This window comes from Phyllobates terribilis, unplaced genomic scaffold (genome assembly GCF_046119375.1).
Source record: "Phyllobates terribilis strain yellow unplaced genomic scaffold, ASM4611937v1 Scaffold_2__4_contigs__length_985480577, whole genome shotgun sequence".
In the NCBI taxonomy this organism is placed as follows: Eukaryota; Metazoa; Chordata; class Amphibia; order Anura; family Dendrobatidae; genus Phyllobates; species Phyllobates terribilis.
Genome location: NW_027362762.1, coordinates 356,395,675 through 356,418,164, shown reverse-complemented (window position 1 = coordinate 356,418,164; position 22,490 = coordinate 356,395,675). Strand labels below are relative to the sequence as shown.

At 41.5% G+C, this 22,490-nt stretch overlaps 1 protein-coding gene across 2 annotated transcripts in view; it reads right to left on the bottom strand.

Moving 5' to 3' along the window:
• Nucleotides 1-22,490, bottom strand: part of TFG (trafficking from ER to golgi regulator) — a 36,338-nt gene that overhangs the window by 1,040 nt on the left and 12,808 nt on the right. Inside the window, exons 2-6 of one of the 2 annotated variants that reach the window (XM_073664680.1) lie at nt 15,092-15,301; nt 8,106-8,189; nt 3,215-3,361; nt 2,970-3,137; nt 1,935-2,057 (exon numbers count right to left, since the gene is read on the bottom strand). In XM_073664680.1, the coding sequence (XP_073520781.1) occupies nt 1,935-2,057; nt 2,970-3,137; nt 3,215-3,361; nt 8,106-8,189; nt 15,092-15,275 (706 nt within the window). In that variant the 5' untranslated portion in view covers nt 15,276-15,301. Of the gene's footprint in view, nt 1-1,922; nt 2,058-2,969; nt 3,138-3,214; nt 3,362-8,105; nt 8,190-15,091; nt 15,302-22,490 lie in introns of both variants that reach the window. The other variant, XM_073664679.1, reaches the window with a different exon arrangement.

Genomic DNA, 22,490 nt, shown 5'->3' with positions numbered 1-22,490 from the left:
GTAATAAAATAAAAATGCAGCCGAACACATGAGCAATGTATGTAGCTTTACCAGTGAAATGGGATTCTCAGTCAAATGTTGAAAATTAGATAAAAGGAGAAAAATAAGTTCCTTCAAATTAGGCAATCACATGTTTTAACGCATAATCATTTTTTTTTTAGCTTTCTGGGAAAGAGTAACAAGTCATGAAGATGATAGAGATGGAAACGTACTTTGCTGGGGGCATTTGGAATGAAATCCTCAAATATTCTCCTTACAAGAGAGAAATAACTAATGTGTGAAATAAGCTTCAAAATACTTTAATGCATTCAGTCTCCTGCTGTCCCCCGCCAGCTAAAATGGGATTAGGGGGAAGAGAAACGAAAAAATACACAAAACGATGAGAGCAGAAAAGTATGGCATGTTACCCACAAATACAGGCTGGCGACAAGAAGGATCAGTAACATTAGTGCGGCTGAGAAAGACGAAGACATAAACCAAGAGCTGGACGGCACGTGAAAGTCATCTGTAAACCTATTGCACAAACAATTTCCAGACATTTATTTTAATTAACAGAGGAAAGAAAGCTTTAATCTTGGGTTTCAAAGGGGCAGCCCTGACTTTAAAAACGCACAGCTATATGTGCCCGTACATAAAACACTGAACCTTTCTAATCACCATGCTGCAAACTGGTCACGATAACAAGGACCACACATCTATAGTTTACCATGGCCATAAAGCGGTGCTGACACACGTCAATGTCTGGGTTAGTGAAAAACACAAATCCACATCAGTCTCCAGGATCTCAAATTTTGGATTAAAACTGCAGCAATAGAAAACTGCAATGTCAGATCCCTCAGGAATCCTTACAGCCAATTTAGCAAATAAAAACTGGACTAAACAGACACCGTAAAGAAGCACTCCTCCCATCAACATTTTTATCCTCAATATATTACAGTCATCATATTACATAGCACTGTGTACTTACAATTGCTCATTTTGCCTTTCTACCCAGCTAATTCTCCTCTTTTAGGTCTATGACATCGCATGATTAAATACTGACTAGCTGAATACTTCTTAGCTCCATGTAGAAACAGCAGGTCAATTTTCCCTACATGAGTCATCATTGCAAAAGCCCCTGGTAGGAGTAGGAGCAGAGCAGCTGGGTCAGGGGGTGAAGAAAGGGATGATTCATGCAGGGAAAAGATTCTTTTTCTACATAGGAGACGATGAAAGAAGAAATAACTGGGTAGAAAGGCAGCATGAGCAATTGTAAGTACACAGTGCTATATAATATGATGACTGCAATATATTAAGAGGATAAAAAAATGGGAGTGCTTCTTTAATGTGCTTTTTTTTTCTCTCAGATAATTGGAAAAGTCTCTCCTGAGAAATGCAGATAGACATCATCCTGTTACCAAGCACAAATAAAATGCGCTATGCACAAACATACAGATTTACCAGGAACTGTTCTCCGTAGAGGTTTTTAGGTTATCAGCTCTATTTTGGCTTTAAAGCACTTGCTCAGCAGCAAAGCCAACATCACTGTTAATGCAAAATACTCCCTGCACAAGAATTCAATCAAAAGCAGAGCTTCACAAGTGAGCACAGCGTCCGGGCTACTAATACAGCATAACCTGCTGCTAGAAAAGGCTACCGGAGCTCGACAGGCCTGAAAGGGGAGGAGGTCACAATAGGAGCCACGTCTTGTTTCTGGTGCCCGGCAGCTGTCAGTCAGTAGTACGGCTATTACCAATTGTGCCCTCTTGGATTCAGCAGAAGCAGACAGACGCATCTATGCACACATACTGCAAAATGCCTTTTTATGCCATAGACTTATTCAGTACGATCACCCAAGCACCTTTTACTACAAAACACAAAGATATAGACTAAAGCCCTCAAGAAGAAAAAAAGGTACGGGTCTATGAAATCTGTAAGCTGACCTTCAATCTGACCTGGCTGCGGAGCTCCTGGGTATGGCTGTTGCGGCTGTTGGACTCCTGGCGGATGAGCGGAGGAGGAAGAGGCAATACTATCGGGTGTGCTGGAACGTTCCTCTACAGGAGCACTGGGTGGGCCTAAGCACGAGATCACAATTTCAATGTAAATAAAAACAATAATAATGGCAATATAACGGTGAACATATTTTTCATCCTGCATTAAACATTTTTTCACAACAACATGATCAAGTGGACCATCTGTGCCAACCGCTCTGAGATCTTACTACATATGGGCAGATGTAGGCACAGAGACATACGGATCAGCAGAATTTAGGGTATTTCAATATTCGATTCACCAACATAATAGACTGCTATACAAATGGATCTCAAATATGAAGGATTTCACAGACGTCACAACTTCTAATAATCAAGGAAATTGAAGAAATCCTATTGACACGATCCTTTAGGATTCTTACACCTACTGCACGCTTTATCCATTTGTGCAAGAAAGTTAGAAATGAGTACACATGGAATAATAAAAAATGTGCAACTTATCAGTGAAATCTGCTTTCTCCTCCAAGACTGATCATTGATTCTTGAAGTTCTCATCTGTTTTCAGTGAAGACCGAATGTTACATTGAGATAGGAGATGAGAGCTGCTACTGACATACGATTCTATGGGGATGGGTGTAGGAGAACGGAGGCGCTGTCCCCCTGTCCTCCGCGTCTTACCTTTACATAGTCAGTTGCTACTAATAAGATCCTATCAGAATAATGATAAAATTTGTCTTCACGAAATAAAGATTTTACCTGTGACTGGAGACTAAATTATCAGTCCTGAAGGAGAAAGAAGCAGATCTCTGATGAAATATATTACAAAGTTTCTTATTTTCTCGCGCACTATTGAATTGTGAAAAAACAATAATTATAACACTGGTTACTTTTTAAAGCCAAGTGCACACTAACTAGAAGTGAAGCAGATTTAATGTGATAAAATCGATATGATATATGATATCACAGTCATAGCATTATATGACACGTAATACCCACCAGTAACTTGGTCCTCTGTTAGTCCAAAGGCAGACATGACATTTTTGTTGATTTCCTCTGGATTTTTCAGTGGATCAAAAGCAGACATGCTGGCCGCCATAACCTGGTTGGACGGCTTGACTGAAGAATCAGGGGCAGCAGGTTTCTCTTCTCGACCATCTACAGTTTCTGTTACATTAGATCAACAAAAGAACTTAAGCATCAAGCAATGACCGGGTCATCCGACTACAAGGAGTCCGTTGTACCTGTGTCCGGTATGCTGCTTGGCATCCCAGGCTCGGCAGGAGGCTCTAGACAGTCCAACAAGCGGTTGACCTTGTTACGTAATTCTATCAACTCCCGCCGGAGATACTTCACCTGACTGGACTCCAGAGGACGAGGTTGTCCATTCACTGAGGGCAAGAGAACATGTTCTTTAATAATACCCAGGTATCTTAGGGAGCAAAAATATTACTTTTCACATGTGTTTTTTTTTTTCTTTAAGGTTTGCCTTCCCTGGTAAATCAGGTGATATCCAACCGAGAAGAGGGGAGTTGGCAAATGCTACTGGGCAGTGTGCAAACTCATAACTTCCCTGGCATTACCTTATTAAAAAGGAAGAAAACTGTTAGCACTTAATATCTTCTGCCATGGGGGAATAATTCACATGAAAGATACCCAACTGTAAGCTGAGCTTTTATTTAGGGAAACCACATAACATTCCCTAACATTTCTTCAGCGAACCATGGCCACCATGTTTTCCTTCTAAACATTCTGTACAATGCACCCAAATAAGCACTGGTGACAATCTACATAAAAAGAAGACCACCCTGGAGAATTCATATAGAGCTGCTGCATACACAACTCCAAACTTCATGGCTGAAATCTCCCAGCAGCCGCTGCTGCCTTAATATCTGCACAAAGCTGTCTATAATAATCTGCTTTTGTATATAAGTCACATACAGTACAGACCAAAAGTTTGGACACACCTTCTCATTAAAGATTTTTCTGTATTTTCATGACTATGAAAATTGTACATTCACACTGAAGGCATCAAAACTATGAATTAATACATGTGGAATTATATACTTAACAAAAAAGTGTGAAACAACTGAAAATATGTCTTATATTCTAGGTTCTTCAAAGTAGCCACCTTTTGCTTTAATGACTGCTTTGCACACTCTTGGCATTCTCTTGATGAGCTTCAAGAGGTAGTCACTGGAAATGGTCTTCCAACAATCTTGAAGGAGTTCCCAGAGATGCTTAGCACTTGTTGGCCCTTTTGCCTTCACTCTGCGTTCCAGCTCACACCAAACCATCTCGATTGGGTTCAGGTCTGGTGACTGTGGAGGCCAGGTCATCTGGCGTAGCACCCCATCACTCTCCTTCTTGGTCAAATAGCCCTTACACAGCCTGGAGGTGTGTTTGGAGTCATTGTCCTGTTGAAAAATAAATGATGGTCCAACTAAATGCAAACCGGATGGAATAGCATGCCGCTGCAAGATGCTGTGGTAGCCATGCTGGTTCAGTATGCCTTCAAGTTTGAATAAATCCCCAACAGTGTCACCAGCAAAGCACCCCCTCACTATCACACCTCCTCCTCCATGCTTCACGGTGGGAACCAGGCATGTAGAGTCCATCCGTTCACCTTTTCTGCGTCGCACAAAGACACGGTGGTTGGAACCAAAGATCTCAAATTTGGACTCATCAGACCAAAGCACAGATTTCCACTGGTCTAATGTCCATTCCTTGTGTTCTTTAGCCCAAACAAGTCTCTTCTGCTTGCTGCCTGTCCTTAGCAGTGGTTTCCTAGCAGCTATTTTACCATGAAGGCCTGCTGCACAAAGTCTCCTCTCAACAGTTGTTGAAGAGATGTGTCTGCTGCTAGAACTCTATAATTCCACATGTGTTAATTCATAGTTTTGATGCCTTCAGTGTGAATGTACAATTTTCATAGTCATGAAAATACAGAAAAATCTTTAAATGAGAAGCTGTGTCCAAACTTTTGGTCTGTACTGTATGTCACTACACTAAGCCACCAGAACCGTCCCCATGAGTTATAAACACTCATCTATGCTGCTATGGATGCATTTGTTCTCATTTCCCCTAACAATCAGCAGAATTGGTTCAGCTTTGGGCTCTAAGCTGCAGCAGCCGCCAGCGAGATGCCCTGAGAAGCGCCCCGTGGTTGGGTTACAAGTGCACTTCGATCAGTACAAGACAAGTAATGCAAACCAGGCCCGATCACTTCCAGATAGGCCATGAGTGACCCCTGTGATTGGGACCATTGTAACTCGTGTTTCCACGGTTCAAATGAGAAGTAAGCAAATTGTTTTATATGCACCATTGATTCAGCATGAAGAGGACAACAAGATGTTGTAAGAACAGTTTGCAGTGTTGTACGGGTTTCTCAGCAAAGGCATCTGGATGATTTAATGAGACAACTCCATGCCAAGAACGAACAACTGTGATATGGAGCAGAAAGTATTGAGGCAATCAGAAAAAAATGTGCAGCGAGAAAATCCACAACAAACGAGAAACATAAAATGTGTCTGTCAGAAAGAGCAGAAATTCATATAGTACATATCATTAAAGGACATATGGACGTCAGAGGGAAGGGCCCTGAAACCTCGCATCTCCCCCTTTCCCTTCATCTATCCATGAGCCAGAACAAAGAGCAGCCAAGTGATATCTAACAGATCCAGCATATCTATGTATGCCACTGGCAGCTATTCATATACATCATGTACAGCCAGGCGTGGCTGCACCCACAGCAATCATCCGATACATAGATGGGCCATGTCTGCCAGAGCCGGTACTATTCAAAAATGTGGTTCAAATGACAGATTCCCTAGTAATGCAGTAACTTTACAAGCTGCAAAGACCCCCTGTAAATTGAGATAATATTTCCCTTTTACTTTACCCAATACAGTGAAGAAGAAAAAAAAAAGGGAGGAAATAGTCCTAACATGTACAAGTGCTTCTCACTAAATTAGAATATCAAAAAGTTAAGTTATTTCAGTTCAATACAAAAAAGTGAAACTCACATATTATATAGAGTCATTACAAACAGAGGGATCTATTTCAAGTGTTTATTTCTGTTAATGTTGATGATTATGACTTACAGCCAATGAAAACACAAAAGTCATTATCTCAGTAAATTAGAATAATTAACAAATTGAAGAACTGAAATAAATTAACTTTCTGATGATATTCTAATTTAGTGAGAAGCACTTGTATGTATTTATTATAGGGTTTATAAAGAAGATCCCACATACACAGTGTGGCTTATTTCACAGTACTCTAAAGAGGCAGCGGCGTCAGACTTCATTCCACCAAGGGGCCACAATACACAGCTCTCATTCACATTACAGCAGAATATGGCTGCCAACTCTGAGTAATGGGACTTTTCTGCCATCTACTGGCAGATGTTTGTATTAACAAGGAAATTGTTCCTTCTTATACAGAGTGCAAATCCGTTTACTGAGGAGCCTCAAACGGAGATGACCAATCACCCCCAAAACCTTATATACCAGCGATTCCAAGAACAAAAGATCTATTTAGATACCTGACTTAAGGCATGTAGACAGATCATTTCTTGTTGCTTTTTTTTTTTTTTTTTTTTTTTTTTAAAATGGCCAAAAGGTAAAAGTTCAGAAGCAAACTCTCACAATAGAGTTGAGCAAAAAGATTAGCAAGACCCTGGTTCACTGGTCATGGCGATAGTCCGTGGCAGCTGCACCAGAGCCTTGCAAACCTCCTACCTGCTGGCATCCTTGGTGCCTTTTCTGATTAGTAGGACCAGCACAGTCATACCACAAGGACATCGGACTGGCCATACTTATAAGAGGTCCTGGGCAGGGGCAGACAGAGCCCCAAGACGTAAGGGGGGGAACTTCCACCTCCAAAGCAGGGAGAATTGGGCATTATGATGAGCTATTGGACTACAAAGTGCCTATATATTGTTCTTGCATAGCCTTCTTCTGCCTGTCGGCCTCTGGCCATGGGGATGCCACAGGTAGGAGGTTCACAGTGCTTTTGTCTGGAAGCTAAAGACTACTGACGTGGCCACTGGACCAAAGTCGAGTTAATATTTTTTTGCTCAACTCTAAGTCATAACAATTGCTACAGGAAAAGACGACCAATTGTGCTTTACATGACACTTCAAGAGGATGTCCCCTAAAAGACAAGTCTGCCACGGCTCCCCAGGAAAATGATGAATCTGCAGGCATGAGCTCCGGCAGACCCGGCAACATTCCAGCATCTACTGCAGGGGAAAAGTAGTATTATGTGGAAGCCATTTAGAGTGGTCATACCATGAGACTGCTATATGACTTAACCCTACTAAAGCAAAAAGCTCTACAAATGGCTCATATATGCCCTTTCACACCATATGGAGAGTTAATTAATGGGACAACCACCTTAAGTTTGCTCCATCAGTTCTATCCTTTAAAAAAAAAAAAATTATTTAAATCAATCTGTCTTCAGCCAGAGGATCACCACCAATCAGACAGCTGAACATCACTGGCATCAATAGAAAGACACTAAAATCCAGCAAGTTGCCATTCAATAAATATGAAGGCTGAAGTCACTGTATAAAGCAATTATATGGAAACTTAAAGGAGTATTCCCTGCTTGTTATGCCAGGCTACGCCATCATGTTCCACTCAAGCTCAGGGACCTCAACCACTCCTGAGAATGAGGGACCATGGTGCCAGTTTAGTGCTGGATCCCGTTCTACGTTTTCCTTGCATAGCGGTAATCATGCCCATGTGTCTGACCCGGCCACTTACTAGCCCTCTTCATGATCAGGATTGGTGACAACCTCAAAGATTAGACCTCCACTGATCATAAAGTGATGGCTGATCACTAGGAGATGCAAGCACTTTCCAAGATGGCCAAATCCTCTTCAATACAGGTAACCTCCTTGTACCATGCTGCTCTGGTATCTTTTTACATGTACTCATGAACACTGTAAACACATAGAATAATATACACAATGACACAAGAATCATTATTGGGTTAGTGGATAGCCATTAATAGTAGAGTTAGAGGAAAAAATGTAATGTAGCGGGGGGAAAACAGCATGTGACACGAGGCTGGAACTTCTTCCAAATAAGTGGAAAATTATAAATGTTACAATAAGCCATTACCTACCAAATAGCGTCAGCTTCAATATCCTACTGCACTGGATGGCAAATGATAAATCCGAGCTGTCAAAAATCGTTATAAGGTCTCCATCTATACGGGGAGAGAAAAAAAAAAAAAAGTTCTTTTTTAGGAGTCAGGGAGAAAAACATAATTTCTACAACATATTAAACAAGTTGTCCTGGCCAGAATGGGGGCATATACAGTATTATCTATAAAGCAGATGGTTTTAAAGGGACCCTCTGCCACAGCTACAAACTAGAAATACTATTATAGAATAAGCAAATTACTAAAAAACGTAGCAAAAATTTATTTAGATCATCTTAAAAGGAATAACATTCCAAAAACCACACAAAAAATGACCCAAGAAAAATACAAAAAAAAAAACAAAAACAATGTGCAAAATAGCCCTGGACCAACCCTAGGTGACCCCATTTTGAACATTGTGCATTTTTTGTATTTTTCGTGTGTCATTTTGTGCATTTGCGTGAGGTTTTTGGAATGTTATTCCTTTTAACCACTTCGCATCAGAGCCTTCGTAACCGGGCCAATTTTTTCAATTCTGACCACTGTCACTTTATGAAGTAATTACTCTGGAACGCTTCAACGGATTCCTCTGATTCTGAGACTGTTTATTCATGACATATTGTACTTCATGATAGTGGTAAAATTTCTTCGATATCACTGGCGTTTATTTGTGAAAAAAAAAAACAAAAACGGAAATTTGGCGAAAATTTTGCAATTTTCAAACTTTTAATTTTTATGCCCTTAAATCAGAGAGATATGTCACAAAATAGTTAATAAATAACAATTCCCACATATCTACTTTACATTAGCACAATTTTGGAACCAAAATTTTTTTTTGTTAGGAAGCTATAAGGGTTAAAATTTGACGAGCGATTTCTAATTTTTCCAACAAAAATTACAAAAACATTTTTTTTTTTTTAGGGACCACATCTTATTTGAAGTGACTTTGAGGGGCATTTATGACAGAAAATACCCAAAAGTGACACCATTCTAAAAACTGCACCCCTCAAGGTGCTCAAAACCACATTCAAGAACTTTATTAACCCTTCAGGCGTTTCACGGGAATTTTTGGAATGTGGAAGAAAACAATGAACATTTAACTTTTTTTTCACAAAAAAGTTACTTTAGACCCAATTTTTTTTTATTTTCACAAGGGTAACAGGAAAAAATGGACTACACAATTTGTAGTGCAATTTCTCATGAGCGCGCTGATACCCCATATGTGGGGGAAAACCACTGTTTAGGCGCACGGCAGGGTTCGGAAGGAAGGAGCGCCATTAGACTTTTTGAATGTAAAATTTGTTTGAATAATTAGCGGACGCCATGTTGCATTTGGGGAGCCCCTGATGTGCCTAAACAGTGGAAACCCCCCACAAATGACACCATTTTGGAAACTAGACCCCTTAAGGAACTTATCTAGATGTGTGGTGAGCACCTTGCACCCCCAGGTGCTTCACAGTTTATAATATTGACCTGTAAAAATAAAATTTTCACATTTTTCCCACAAAAACGTTTTTTCATCCCTAATTTTGCATCATCATAAGGGTAACAGGATAAATTGCACCATGAAATTTGTTGTACAATTTCTCCTGAGTACGCAGATACCCCATATGTGGGGGAAAACCATTGCTTTGGTGTACGGCAGGGTTCGGAAGAGAAAGAAGCGCTATGTTGGCTGGGATAGGTGGCAGGCACCATGTCACATTTGAAGAGTCGCTGACATGCCGAAACAGCAGAAACCCCCCACAAGTGACCCCATTTTGTATACTACACCTCTCAAGGAATTCATCTAGGGAAGTAGTGAGTATTTTTTAAGTTTTAAAATTTATACCATTGGGCAGTGAAGAAAACTTATATTTTTACCACAAAAAAAATGTTTTACCCTCAGATTTTACATTTTCACACAGGGCAATGGGTAAAAATGGTGTCGAAAGGTGTCACACAATTTCTTCTAAAAGTGGCAATACCCCATATGTGGCTGTATCGTACCGCTCAGCCATACGGCGAGATCTGGGAGGGACGGAGCGCTATTTGACAATTGGAGAACAAATTATTGTAGAATAGGAGCACAAAATTTTCTTAATTTCTTTTAGGGGGTAAGGGCCATTTCGCTTTTCCAGAGCCTTTCTGCTACCAGTAACTTGGAAGTCCCTTATATTTTTAACAGATGACGGACCTGAGTGGGGACTAGCTTTTTTTGAGGACTGAGTTGAAGCTTTTATTGGGAACATTTTACGTAACATTTATCCGGCGCTCTAGGCTGAGCACTTACATCGGGGTTTCCATCTAAGTTTCCAAGTGATTTAATTCAGATGAAACCCCTGCAGCATCCATTCACTGTAATGAGGCAGCAGAGTTACTCTGGACTCCGTCTGGCCTCTGTTTAGCGGTGTCCTTTTTTTCTGAAGTGCACAAAACTGTGGCCAACCGCACTTTTATGCACGCCTAAAAAAACTGACACCGTGGGATCACAGGCCAGACGGCATCCACAGTGCCTATATCTGTCTCATTACAGGGAATCTTCAGACATGGGTTCCGGCTGAATCACGTATTTCAGAGATTTACACGGAAACTCTGGTGTAAGTGCTCAGCGCAGAGCGCAGGATAAATGTGAGCAGAGCCTTACTGCTATCTTTGGGAGACATAATAAACAAATCAGTAGCAGGTGAAGAATTGGTTTTATTTATTTTTTACGCCGTTCCTCGTGCGGTATAAGTGATGAGATTACTTTATTCTTCGGGTTGGTGCGATTACAGAGCTACCAGATTTATAATCGGGTTTTTATGACTGACAGCTGTCACACACTAAAAGATGCTTTTTTTGCAAAATCTAGTTTTTGCATTGCCATATTTTGAGAGCTATAATTTTTCCATATTTCGGCCGACAGTCATGTGACTGCTTGTTTTTTGCGGGACGAGTTGACATTTTTATTGGTACCATTTTTTGGGTACGTGACATTTTTTGATCGCTTTCTATTCCGTTTTTTGGGAGGTAAAATTAACAAAAACCAACAATTCAGGAATTGTTTGAGGGGTTTTTTTATGCCGTCCTGTATGGGACATTAATTTTTATTTTTCTAATCACTGTTCTCATGCAATGCAATGCAACAGACATGTATTGCTTTGCATGAGTGCTCTGCTGACAGTTTTACACGGTCTGTCTCCTGCTAGACTTCAGCTGCAGGCTGAGCCTAGCAGGACACCATATATGGCAGACCCGGAGGCGGTCATGTGACCTCCGGCTGCCATGACAAGGGCAGGTCCTGTACGACATCAGGGGGCCGTCGGAGAGGTAAGTGGACGACCCCCTCTCCTCTCACTATCTTCTAAATGCCGCGATCACTATAGATCGCGGCATATAGAAGATAGCAAAGGGTTAACATCATTGGGACCTGATCCAATCAGGTCCCGATGATGTTCCCTGTCAGAGCGGTCGCTCTGCACCGCACCCGCAGCGCTTGCAGGACCCTGGGGGTCCTGAGGGCTGCAGGACCACCGACCGTTCATAAACGTTGGCGCTGCACAGAGCCCAGGCAGCGCCGACGTTTATGTACAGTGGGCGGTCTGGAAGCGGTTAAGATAAGCTTTGCTATGTGAAGGTTTTTTATGAATTTGCTTCGTTTGAGAGCCTTGCACTATACATTTTTCTATAACACTCGAATACTATTATAGATTTCTAAGATCTGAATAACACATTCTCTGAGTAATGTCCATCTTACCCATTTACTACTCCATGAACATCTAAATGCCATGCAATTCTGGACAATTGTCACAAGGGTTAGATTAAATCAAATGCCTCAATGAAACACAAGAAGCAGAAACTGCTGAGACAAGGCTCCATTTCTGGACTCCACATCCTGCTAGCTCCACCCTGTGGAAATATTGGTTATTTACATTTCCACGCTGTATGATGATGTGGCATGACGATATGCTGGCACCGCACACCATATTTGCTAACAAGATTTAATTGTACATTAGGACTGAAAAATCTATTCCAGGCAGAAAGGAAGGAAGCCAGAAAGCAAAGCTCCAGAAACTAAATCCTGAAGGTAAATAAGTGGCTGATAGCGATATACAGAATGCCAGGGCTCTGATCCATGGGAATGTCCACGAGCCTTTTAAGCCCTGGCAAAGTAAACACACCTTAGAATAGAACATTTCTATGTAGTTCTACTTCCATGGTCCTGGAATATATATTGTGGGTGAGCATAGAGCCATGCGCCGCCATATAAAATACAGAACAGTACAGTGCAGGTGCTGGTTAAGGTAGATTTTTTTTTTTGCCACAAGTTTTGCCACACAACTTTAGATGCTTTTTTATTCAAATAGAAACCTTCATTTAAGTTATTACTATTTATATAGAGTCACTGATTTTAATTTATTTTATTTTTATTACACAAATCAATAGTACATAGAAAAATAAGTAACTAAATCTGCTTTTTTTCCCTTAAAGGACTGATGATACAGTCTCAAAATTCTCAATTCTAGGTTGAAGTCTTTCTTCAGTGAAGACAGACTATGACATTACTGGGATAGGAGATGGGGGCAGCTACTGGTGAGATCCTACCGTATGTTAATGGGAGGAGCTGCCTCTAGCCCATCTTCATAGAATCTCATCGGTAGCAGCTGCCATCTCCTATCCCAGTAATGTCATAGTCTGTCTTCACTGACTACAGATTTTCTCTCAGAAGTGAGAATTTTGAAAGTGAAAGATCAGTCCCAGAGGATAAAGAAGCAGATGTCTCCGATAAGAAACTTTGCAATACCTTATTGCCATGTGTACTATTGTTTCATGACATAAAATTTAAAACAATGGCTACTCTAAGCAATTTTTTCCCTTTTTTGAACCCCACAAAATTAGTAGAATGAAAAAATAACTTTCTAAACAGAGGAATCACATTTACACAACAATATGTGCTCTGTCACACTCCTGTACATTCCTATGATGAAACCTGTGTAGTGTGAACTAGGCTGTACTAGATACAAAATCAGGAGAAACCTGTCAATCAAGTTGAGCTGAGTGAGAAGTTCGAAGGGGACTTCATCTGTAGACATTTCTCCAAGTGCCTAGCTCCTCTGAAAATTAGGCCGTCTAAAACATTGCAGCAGATCAGAGTAAGGCCACGTTCACACGTTCAGTATTTTGCATCAGTATTTGTAAGCCAAAATCAAGAATGGAACAATCAGAGGAAAACTATAATAGAAACACAGCACCCCTTCTGTATTTATCACCCACTCCTGGTTTTGGCTTACACATACTGATGTAAAATACTGAACTAAGTAACAATAGCAGGAGAATGCTGGCAGGTTCCCTTTAACCACTTCCAGACAACTTTCCTTCTGCTTCTTCCAAGAGCCATAACTTTTTTTATATTTCTGTCCACACAGCTGTAGGAGGGCTCATTTTTCTGCAAAACCAAATTTTAGTTTTGAATGACACCATTCATTTTACCATATAATGTACTGAAAAACAGGGGAAAAAAATCTGAGTGGAGTGAAATGGCACAATATAATGCAATTCTTTTTGTGGCATTCATTAAAAAGAACTTGGCATCGTGGATTCTCCAGGTCAGTACGATTAAGAGGATACCAAAAATGTATTATGTAATAAATAAATATATATAATTTACTTTAGAAGTAAAAAATAAATGTTGGCACCCTTGAAATTGTTCCTGAAATTGAAGTATTTATTGCAATTACACATGTTTCGTTATACACATTGTCTTCCTTTGTGTGTATTGGAACGCACACACAAAAAAAAAAAAGGCAAGTTGGACAGAATTTCACACAAAAACAAACCGAATAAAGCCTACAAAGAAATGAACACCGTACCTACAGTCAAATATGGTGGAAGTTCAAAGATGTTTTGGAGTTTTGCTGCCTCTGGCACTGGCTGCTTTGACTGTGTGTAAGGCATCATGAAATCTGAAGACTACCAAAGGATTTTGGGTCGCAATTTAGTGCCCAGTGTCACAAAGCTGGGTTTGCGGTCTAAGTCATAGGTCTTCAAGCAGAACAATGACCCCAAACATACTTCAAGAAGCCCCCAGAAATGGATGGAAACAAAATCACTGGGGAGTTCTGAAGTGGCCAGCAATGAGTACTGATCAAAATCCCAATGAACACCTGTGGAGATATCTCAAAATTGCTGTTGGGAGAAGGCACCCTTCAAATATTAGAGACCTGAAGCAGTTTGCAAAAGAAAAGTGGTCCAAAATTCCAATTGAGAGGTGTAAGAAGCTTGTTGATGGTTATAAGAAGCGATTGGTTGCAGTTATTTATTCTATAGGGTGTGCAACCAAATATTAAAGTTGAGGGTGCCAACAATTTTGTCCAGCCCATTTTTGGGGTTGTGTGTGAAGTTATGTCCAATTTGCCTATTTGTTCTATGCTACAGAATTGTAATGTATCCTTAAAAATCGGAAGGCATACGGATGGTCAGTGCTGTCCATTTTTTTTTTTTTTTTCTCGCAACCATTGACTTGCATTGGCGAGGCTCGTCCAATATACGCGGCAAATCACAGCATGTTGCGATTTTTATCTCAGTCCGATTTCAGCTGAGAGAAAAAAAAAAAAATATCGCAGATGAGCTGTAACTCAGATTAACATAGGTCAGAGTGCAATCCGATTTTTCATTGGATTGCACTCATCCGTTTTTCTCGCAAATGAGTATGAACCCCAAGTGTTTTTATTTTAACGGAGGCAAATATTCAGATGGAGAATGGGTTGTCCTAGTAGTGGACAACCCCTTTAAAGAGCAATCAGACTATGTAAGCAGGAGGGACATTTATACAAGAATTTTTTCCACTGCTCCATTTGGTGTTAAGGAATTTTCTCCCCCTAATAAAAGAGTGTTGCATTGGATATTAGATTAGAGAAAAGGTTAACGACTGTATAACGATCTAACGACAAATCATAAATGGTAGGTGTCTTATGTATGGTCATGCCAATGATGAACACCAAACTTACCTTCATCTTTATACTTGATGGTAACTTCATCATTGGTCAAGAGTTTCCCCCGGAAAACCCTCTGCATCATCAAGACCAGCTCATCATAAGTGATGTCCTCATTGTGAATGGGAATTCTGCGGATGTCCTCCCCAAGCTGAGCTTTAATGATCAGCTTGCCGCTTAAGTCCAGCTGTCCATTCATTGTGGACTCCGTGATGACTGAGGCAGCTTATGGAAAAAGAAAAAGTAATACAATTGGTTTGTAAAATTGAAAAAAAAAAAAAAAAAAAAATAGTAAAATTGAAGTACATTGGGAAGTACACAGGTACCGCATGCACATGTGCACTATTCATTGGTATGGTATAATCTATAAAGATCAGGGCACAGGGCACAAAAAAAAGCAAGAAGACAAACAGCTTGGTTGGGAATTGCAGTAAATACACAGACCAAAAAAAACAGCTGTACAAGTCTAGCCTAAAGGGAACCTGTCAGGAGCTTTTCAGTCACTAAACTACTTGTTCAAGTAGGGTTTTAAATTCAGGCTCAACCCTCTCATCCTGGCTGCATATGGCCTTTGTGCATAGTTATCAGGCGAGTATTTGACCACATCATCATTTGTGTGCATATTATGGACTCAAAATCAACTCCCAAACCTACTACCAGTTTTTAGACGACACTTTCATCAAGCAGTGGTACAGGAAAAAGACTGCATCTTTCAAGAAAACAATGATTTTATGCGGGACAATGCTCCATCACATGCATCAAAGTACTGCACTGCTGGTCTAGCCAGTAAAGGCCTTAAAGATGAAAGATTAACCCCTTCATGACCAGAGCATTTTCCATTTTTTGCATTTTTGTTTTTTGCTCCCCTTGTTCCCAGAGTCATAGCGTTTTTATTTTTCGGTCAATATGGCCGTGTGAGGGCTTATTTTTTGCGGGACGAGTTGTACTTTTAAGTGCCATCACTAGTTTTACCATATTGTATACTGGAAAACGGGAAAAAAAATTCCAAGTGTGGTGAAGTTGCAAACAAAATGCAATTCCACAGTTTTTTGTTTTTTTTTCTTTCCACGTTCACTGGATGCTAAAACTGACCTGCCACTGTTATTCTCCAGGTCATTACGAGTTCGTAGACACCAAACATGTACAGGTTCTTTTTTATTTAAGTGGTGAAAAAAAAATCCAAAATTTGCAAAAAAAAAAGTAGCGTATCCAATTTTCGGGATCTGGGGCTGTGTGAGGGCTTATTTTCTGCGTGCCGTGCTGACGTTTTTATGGACACTATTTTGGGGTAGATATGATGTTTCGATCGCCCGTTATTGCAATGTTGCGTCAACCAAAAAAAACGTAATTCTGTTTGGAATTTTCTCGTTACCGATCGGATTTTTTATTTATTTATTTTTTTTTTTTTCACTTTCTTGCATGGTTCTATAGTCTCCATAGGAGACTAGAAGCAGCACTTGTCTGATCACCTCTGCTACATAGAGGTAATGATAATGAACAGATCACCTTTATGTAGCAGAAATGCTCCTGTGCTATGAGCGCCGACCACTAGGTGGCGCTCATAGTGATCTTTACAGGGCCGGAGCCCTCACTGAACAGGGGGTGATGGCCTGGGGCGTATTAATACGCCCGAGGCCAGAAAGGGGTTAATGACATGGTCCCCTTCCTCACCTGACCTAAACTCTATTGAGAACTTCTGAGCTCTTCTTAGGCCAAGTGCCCACGATGCAGAAATGCTCCGTATTTTTCCTGAGCGTTTCTGCATCTCCCTGGCAGAAAAAACGCATGCGGATTGTACATGCGGATTGTACATGCGTTTTTCCTGCCAGGGACATGCGGATGTGAAGCGGTCTTCACATGCATTTCTGCATGCGGGTTGTCAAGCGCTTTCCAATCGATTTTAGCATCACTTGGAAAGTGCTCGACAACTTGGTCACACTATATAAATCCATGCAAACGGCATGGATTTATATAGTGTGACCAAGCTGGTTAAAAAAAGAATAAAAATGGTAAACACACACACACACACACACACACACACACACACACACACACACACACACACACCTTCCAATGAGTCTGGTGTCTCGCGGTTGTGTAAAAGGACCTGCCATGACGTCATTTAGTCATGTGACAGGTCACGCGACCGCCGACGTCAGCTGTCGCGTGACCAGTCACATGACTAAATTACGTCATTGCAGGTCCTTTAGACCAGCGCGAGCTGCCGGGAAGACCAGGGGCCATCAGAAGGCAAGTATAATGTTTTTGGTTTATTTTTACCAGGTACTATGGTACCCGGGTCTGGAGGACAGTCTCCTCTTTTCTCGACCCGGGTACCATCCGCACATTGAAATCGCTTAATATTCGCATGGGCACATCTAGTCATGCGGATATTAAGCGATTCAATGGCGGCAAAAACGTCACGATTACGCAAAATAATTGGTAGTGCTGCAGATTTTTTCGCAATGATAATCCGCAGCGGAAATTTCCGCAGCATGTGCACAGCACATGCGGATTATCATTGGGGAACATGGCAGACCTTCTACCAAGCATTTCTGCAGCGGAATTGCCGCTGCAGAAGCGCTTAAAAAGCACATAGTGAGCACATAACCTTAAAACAGGAGATTTACAGTGAAGGAAAACAGTAAACCTCTCTGAATAGCAACTAGGAGGCTGTGGCTGGTGCTGCCCAAAAAGTAGATTGACAACAGATTAAGAAACTGACAGACTCAATGGATGGAAGGCTTATGACCTATTGAAAATAAGGGTGGCTATAGTGGGCACTAATTTTTGGGGGAAATGTCAGAAATGTATGTTTACACATTTTCATTTATTCTCACTTTAAACTAATGAAAAGAAATAGTTTAGATGGGAAAATGTACATTTCCTTTCTATGTATTCAGGTTACAAATTGCCTAATTCTGCACAGTGTGGACTTGACTGATAACAGTTAGTAGTGGTGCTGAACAGATATCAGCATGGCTAAACAGACATCAATTAAAGCCCATTGGTGTGATGCTCGGCAGGGAGTATTGCAGAGGACCATGCAAGAGTTGGGTACTGGCCACCCTCGATGTACTTACAGCCTCATTTTATATAAAGCCTCCAAGTTGATTTTCTCAAAATTGGAAAATTCATCTCAGGCCAGGCTGAACTTCAACTTGTCTTTTACTACCCTATCATGCAATGTAGTTAGGTTTGTAACCCCTGTACATCTGGAAGGAAGGAGAGCGCTGAAAGTGTATGGATGCAAGATCATGGCCCGTTCTTTGCCCCCTACAGCCTCCAGTAACCTATTGGACATGCTCAATGCTTTGCCAGTCAACAAGAGATGTTATATGCCCTCTGATTGTCACGTTTGGATGACATATTTCTACTCCAGTGAAGAGGAGCTTGTAAACATGTAATCATCCTCTGCACCTAACAAGGACATTTGTCAACAGAATTGTCCCATGAAACATTTATTACCTTTCCACAGGATCACTTATGACCACCGTGACCCCCTCTGATTACTGAAATGGAGTCCACTGCCTCTTTCTTCCAGTCTAAGGTTCAGCTGCATGGAGCTACAGTCGTACCTTAATGCTGTCACTCCATGCTGTATCTGAGAATGACTGACATAGCCAAGCAGAGCGATGTTTCAGAAAATCATGTGCATATTTCTCGATTGATTATAGAGTTGGCCTGTAGTATTTTGCCTTTTATTAGGGCTGAGTTAAAGGGGTATTCCCAACTATGACATTTATGGCACTTTTAAAAGGGGTCTCTCCATTTCCAACACAAATGCATACTCTACTTCCGACGCTGGCATCAAGCAATCGAGTTGGAGATTCATACCCTGACTAAAGGAGTATTCCCATCACACTGGGAGACCCGGCACTGCATCATGCAGACGGTCCATAGAGAAGTCTTCTTTTTTGTAGTAAATCAGTCTCATGGTATACAGCATGGTGTGATGGTGTGCTGCATCTTCTGGAGAACCGAACAAATCTCTTCGGACCCATTAGAGTTTATTCAGATAAGGTGAAAACAAATTCTGAATGGTATCACAATAAAAAAAATAAATTGATGAGATACAGCTGAATCCCATCCATATACTGTGGAGGGGGTGAGTGTTAATTGACTCGCTGTGTGGACTTTAAATACTCAAAATGTAAAATTTATGATGTCGGATTTCCAGAATGGATTTCACACTTTAAAATTCTTATGGTGAAATCTGTGAAAATCCAGATTTCCCATGGATCTACCCCAACACCTGCAGGTAAAAAAAAAACCTGTAAATGTGAACTAGTCTTTAAAAGGGAATATGTCTGCAGGTTTTTGCTATGCCGTCTGAAGACAGCATGAGGTAGGGGTTAAGACACAGATTTCAGCGATACCCCTCTTATTAATCTGGGAGGTTTTGTCTGCCTACAATGATTGTTTTAGCACCAGTAGCTTATCATAGCTATGACTAGCTGGCACAAGGACACAGGTCCAACACACCCCCTCCTGTGATAGGCAGCTCCCTGCCTATAGACATTGTATATACAGAGCCTGGTGTGGGCGGGGTTAGCTTTCTCAGCTCTGCTTCATGCTGAATCTAAAAACTCTGTTAGAATGGCTGCTCTCAGTAATCTGAGGGATACATACTTGAATTCAGCTCCTCTTTGCCTACATCAGGCTGCTCTCAGATGAGGCAACAAAAACCTTCTGACAGGATATCCTTTAAGTGTGAGACATGAAAGAATAATTCTCTCCCACACAATCAGCTTGCTACATTTACTGCAGATACAATTTTGTCCTGTTAAAAGAGAGTCTATCATCAATAAATGATATTGTTTAAATAAGGTTTTCGTGTTAAGTGTACTTTTAAATAAAACACCAACAAAACCAATCTCGCCATTTTCGCACTGGGACAGACTTAAACTTCCTGTCTTTTCAGAAAGAGTTCAGTAGACTAAGGGCCCCGTCACACTAAGCGATGCAGCAGCGATCCCGACAACGATACGACCTGTCAGGGATCGTTGCTGCATCGCTAATACATCGCTGGTGAGCTGTCAAACAGGCAGGCTCACCAGTGATCAGGGGAGCAGCGATATCGTGGAAAGAATCGTTCCACGATGTCCTGCTCCCGTTACCAGCCTGCTGCAAGCAGGAGCAGGCTGGTAACTATGGTAAACATCGGGTTACTAAGTGCGCGTGTGCCCCTAGTAACCCGCTGTTTACCATGGATACCACTCTGCTACGGTGCGCGGGAGCCTCCGCGCACCGTAGCAGAGTGGTATCCATGGTAAACAGCGGGTTACTAAGTGCGCGCGTGCCCCTAGTAACCCGATGTTTACCATAGTTACCAGCCAGATCGTTGGTCCCGCTGGTCACACACAGCGATGTGTGCTGGCCAGCGGGAGGCCAACGACCAAAAAATGGTCCAGGACACTTTGCAACGATCAGCGACCTCACAGCAGGGGCCTGATCGTTGCAAAGTGTCACACACAGCGACATCGCTGGTGAGGTCGCTGGTGAGTCACCAAAACCGTGACTCAGCAGCGATATCGCTATGTGAGACGGGGGCTTTAGTATTAGAAGCAGGATTCCAGTGACCGGTAACATGTTTATAAAGAACTGATAACAGAGGATCCACCAATCACATAGGCGCTGTCACAGCTCCCCCCACCCTTCACAATGACCTTTGCACAGGCTCAATGCTTAAAATACAAAAGATAGGGTTGGGATCTGACCATTATAGCCATGTACATGTTATTTCCTGAATAGGAAGCTAGGGCAGTTTCATCCAGACCAGTGTTGCTCTGATGAGGGAGAGTGCTGGAGTCAGGAGCTCCCGATTCATGAAAGGGGGAACGCCCATTCACAAATCTGGAGCATATAACCAGTGGCGTGCGTCCCCATGTGCTACGCAACAAATCTCACTCTAATGAGGCACTGGAGTAAGATTTCTGGTGAACGCCATAGCTGGTCATGAATTAAAAAGCTGTGATATCATGCCCTCATCCATTTCAGCGGAGCTGGGGGGGGAAACTGGTGTGAAATCGCCAAGTGTCTCAAAATTTAGACAAAATTACGAGTTGCTACTAAGATTTATGACTTTTCAAAGCTTTTACGCTATAATTTTGGCGTGAAAGCTTTGATGAATTGCAGGGCCTCAGAGTTTAAAAAAAAAGTTACTAGTGAAAAAATTGCAAGAATGCCATTTTTTAATTTTTGAAATGACCACTTCTGTGTTTTGATTTATTCTTATCTATCACCAACATAAGTTCCCTGCCTGTAATAAAATACTTACTGGCCTCTGTTTTCTGTTGTTCTTGGCACCGTGCCAGTGCACACTACAGGAGTTGTGACCTGCCGGATCACCCCACTGTTTGCTGGGAGGACCACAAGTAATTTCTGAATGTAATTCTATGAGGGCCGGAAGGAGGCTCTCCTAGATTTATATTGAGAGCTAGTGACTGTTAGCTGTGACCTCCGGTCAGCAGTCAGGAGCTGCAGTCACAAGATGGCGGAACGTGAGCGGAGTAGCGCCAGGAAGAACAAAAGGCGGCAGATGGTAAGTATTTTACTACAAGCAAGGAACCAGTAATACCACAAAAAAAAAATAAAATAAACAACCACGCACACACACCAGTTGTGCTTTAATACAGATTTTGATATGCATTAAAAATAGATATATAATTTTATTACAAATTTTTGGCCAACACAAAAACCTTATTAAAACAATAAGGGGGGGGGGGGGTTATACCAAAGATATACTAGGGAGGGACAATAGCCAGAGGGACCTTCCTTCCGAAGGCTAAATCTCCAACAGACATTAGGTCTAGTCTGTAGTGTTTGGAGAAAGTATGAATTGAAGACCATGTGACAGCTCTGCAAATCTGTTCGATGGATGCGCTGGCTTTTTCAGCCCAGGAGACAGATATCGCCCTTGCAGAATGGGCCTTGAGCTTTGCTGGAGGAGGTAGATCCTGGATCTGGTAAGCCTCCGTAATCGCCCTCTTAATCCAGTTGGCTATTGTGGATTTTGCTGCCTTCTTTCCTCTGTTTGGACCTTGTGTATGGACAAATAGGTTCTAGTCTTTCCTTCCTTCTTCTGTTTCCTGAAGATAGTGCAGTACTATTCACCGAACATCCAGAGTGTGGAATTCCATCTCTTTTGGGTTGTCACAAAAAGATGGAAGGATTATCTCCTGAGATCTGTGGAAATTTGAGACCACCTTAGGTAGAAATGAAGGGTCAAGTTGGAAAATTAGACGATCTTCCAGGATTCTCAGGTAGGGTTCATTGACCGAAAGGGCCTGTAGTTCACACACTCTTCTGGCTGTAGTTATTGCCACAAGAAAAGCCGTTTTCCAGGTTAGCCTGTCCAGTCTTATGGTTGATAAGGGCTCAAAGGGTGGAAGGGTTAACCCTTTCAGAACAA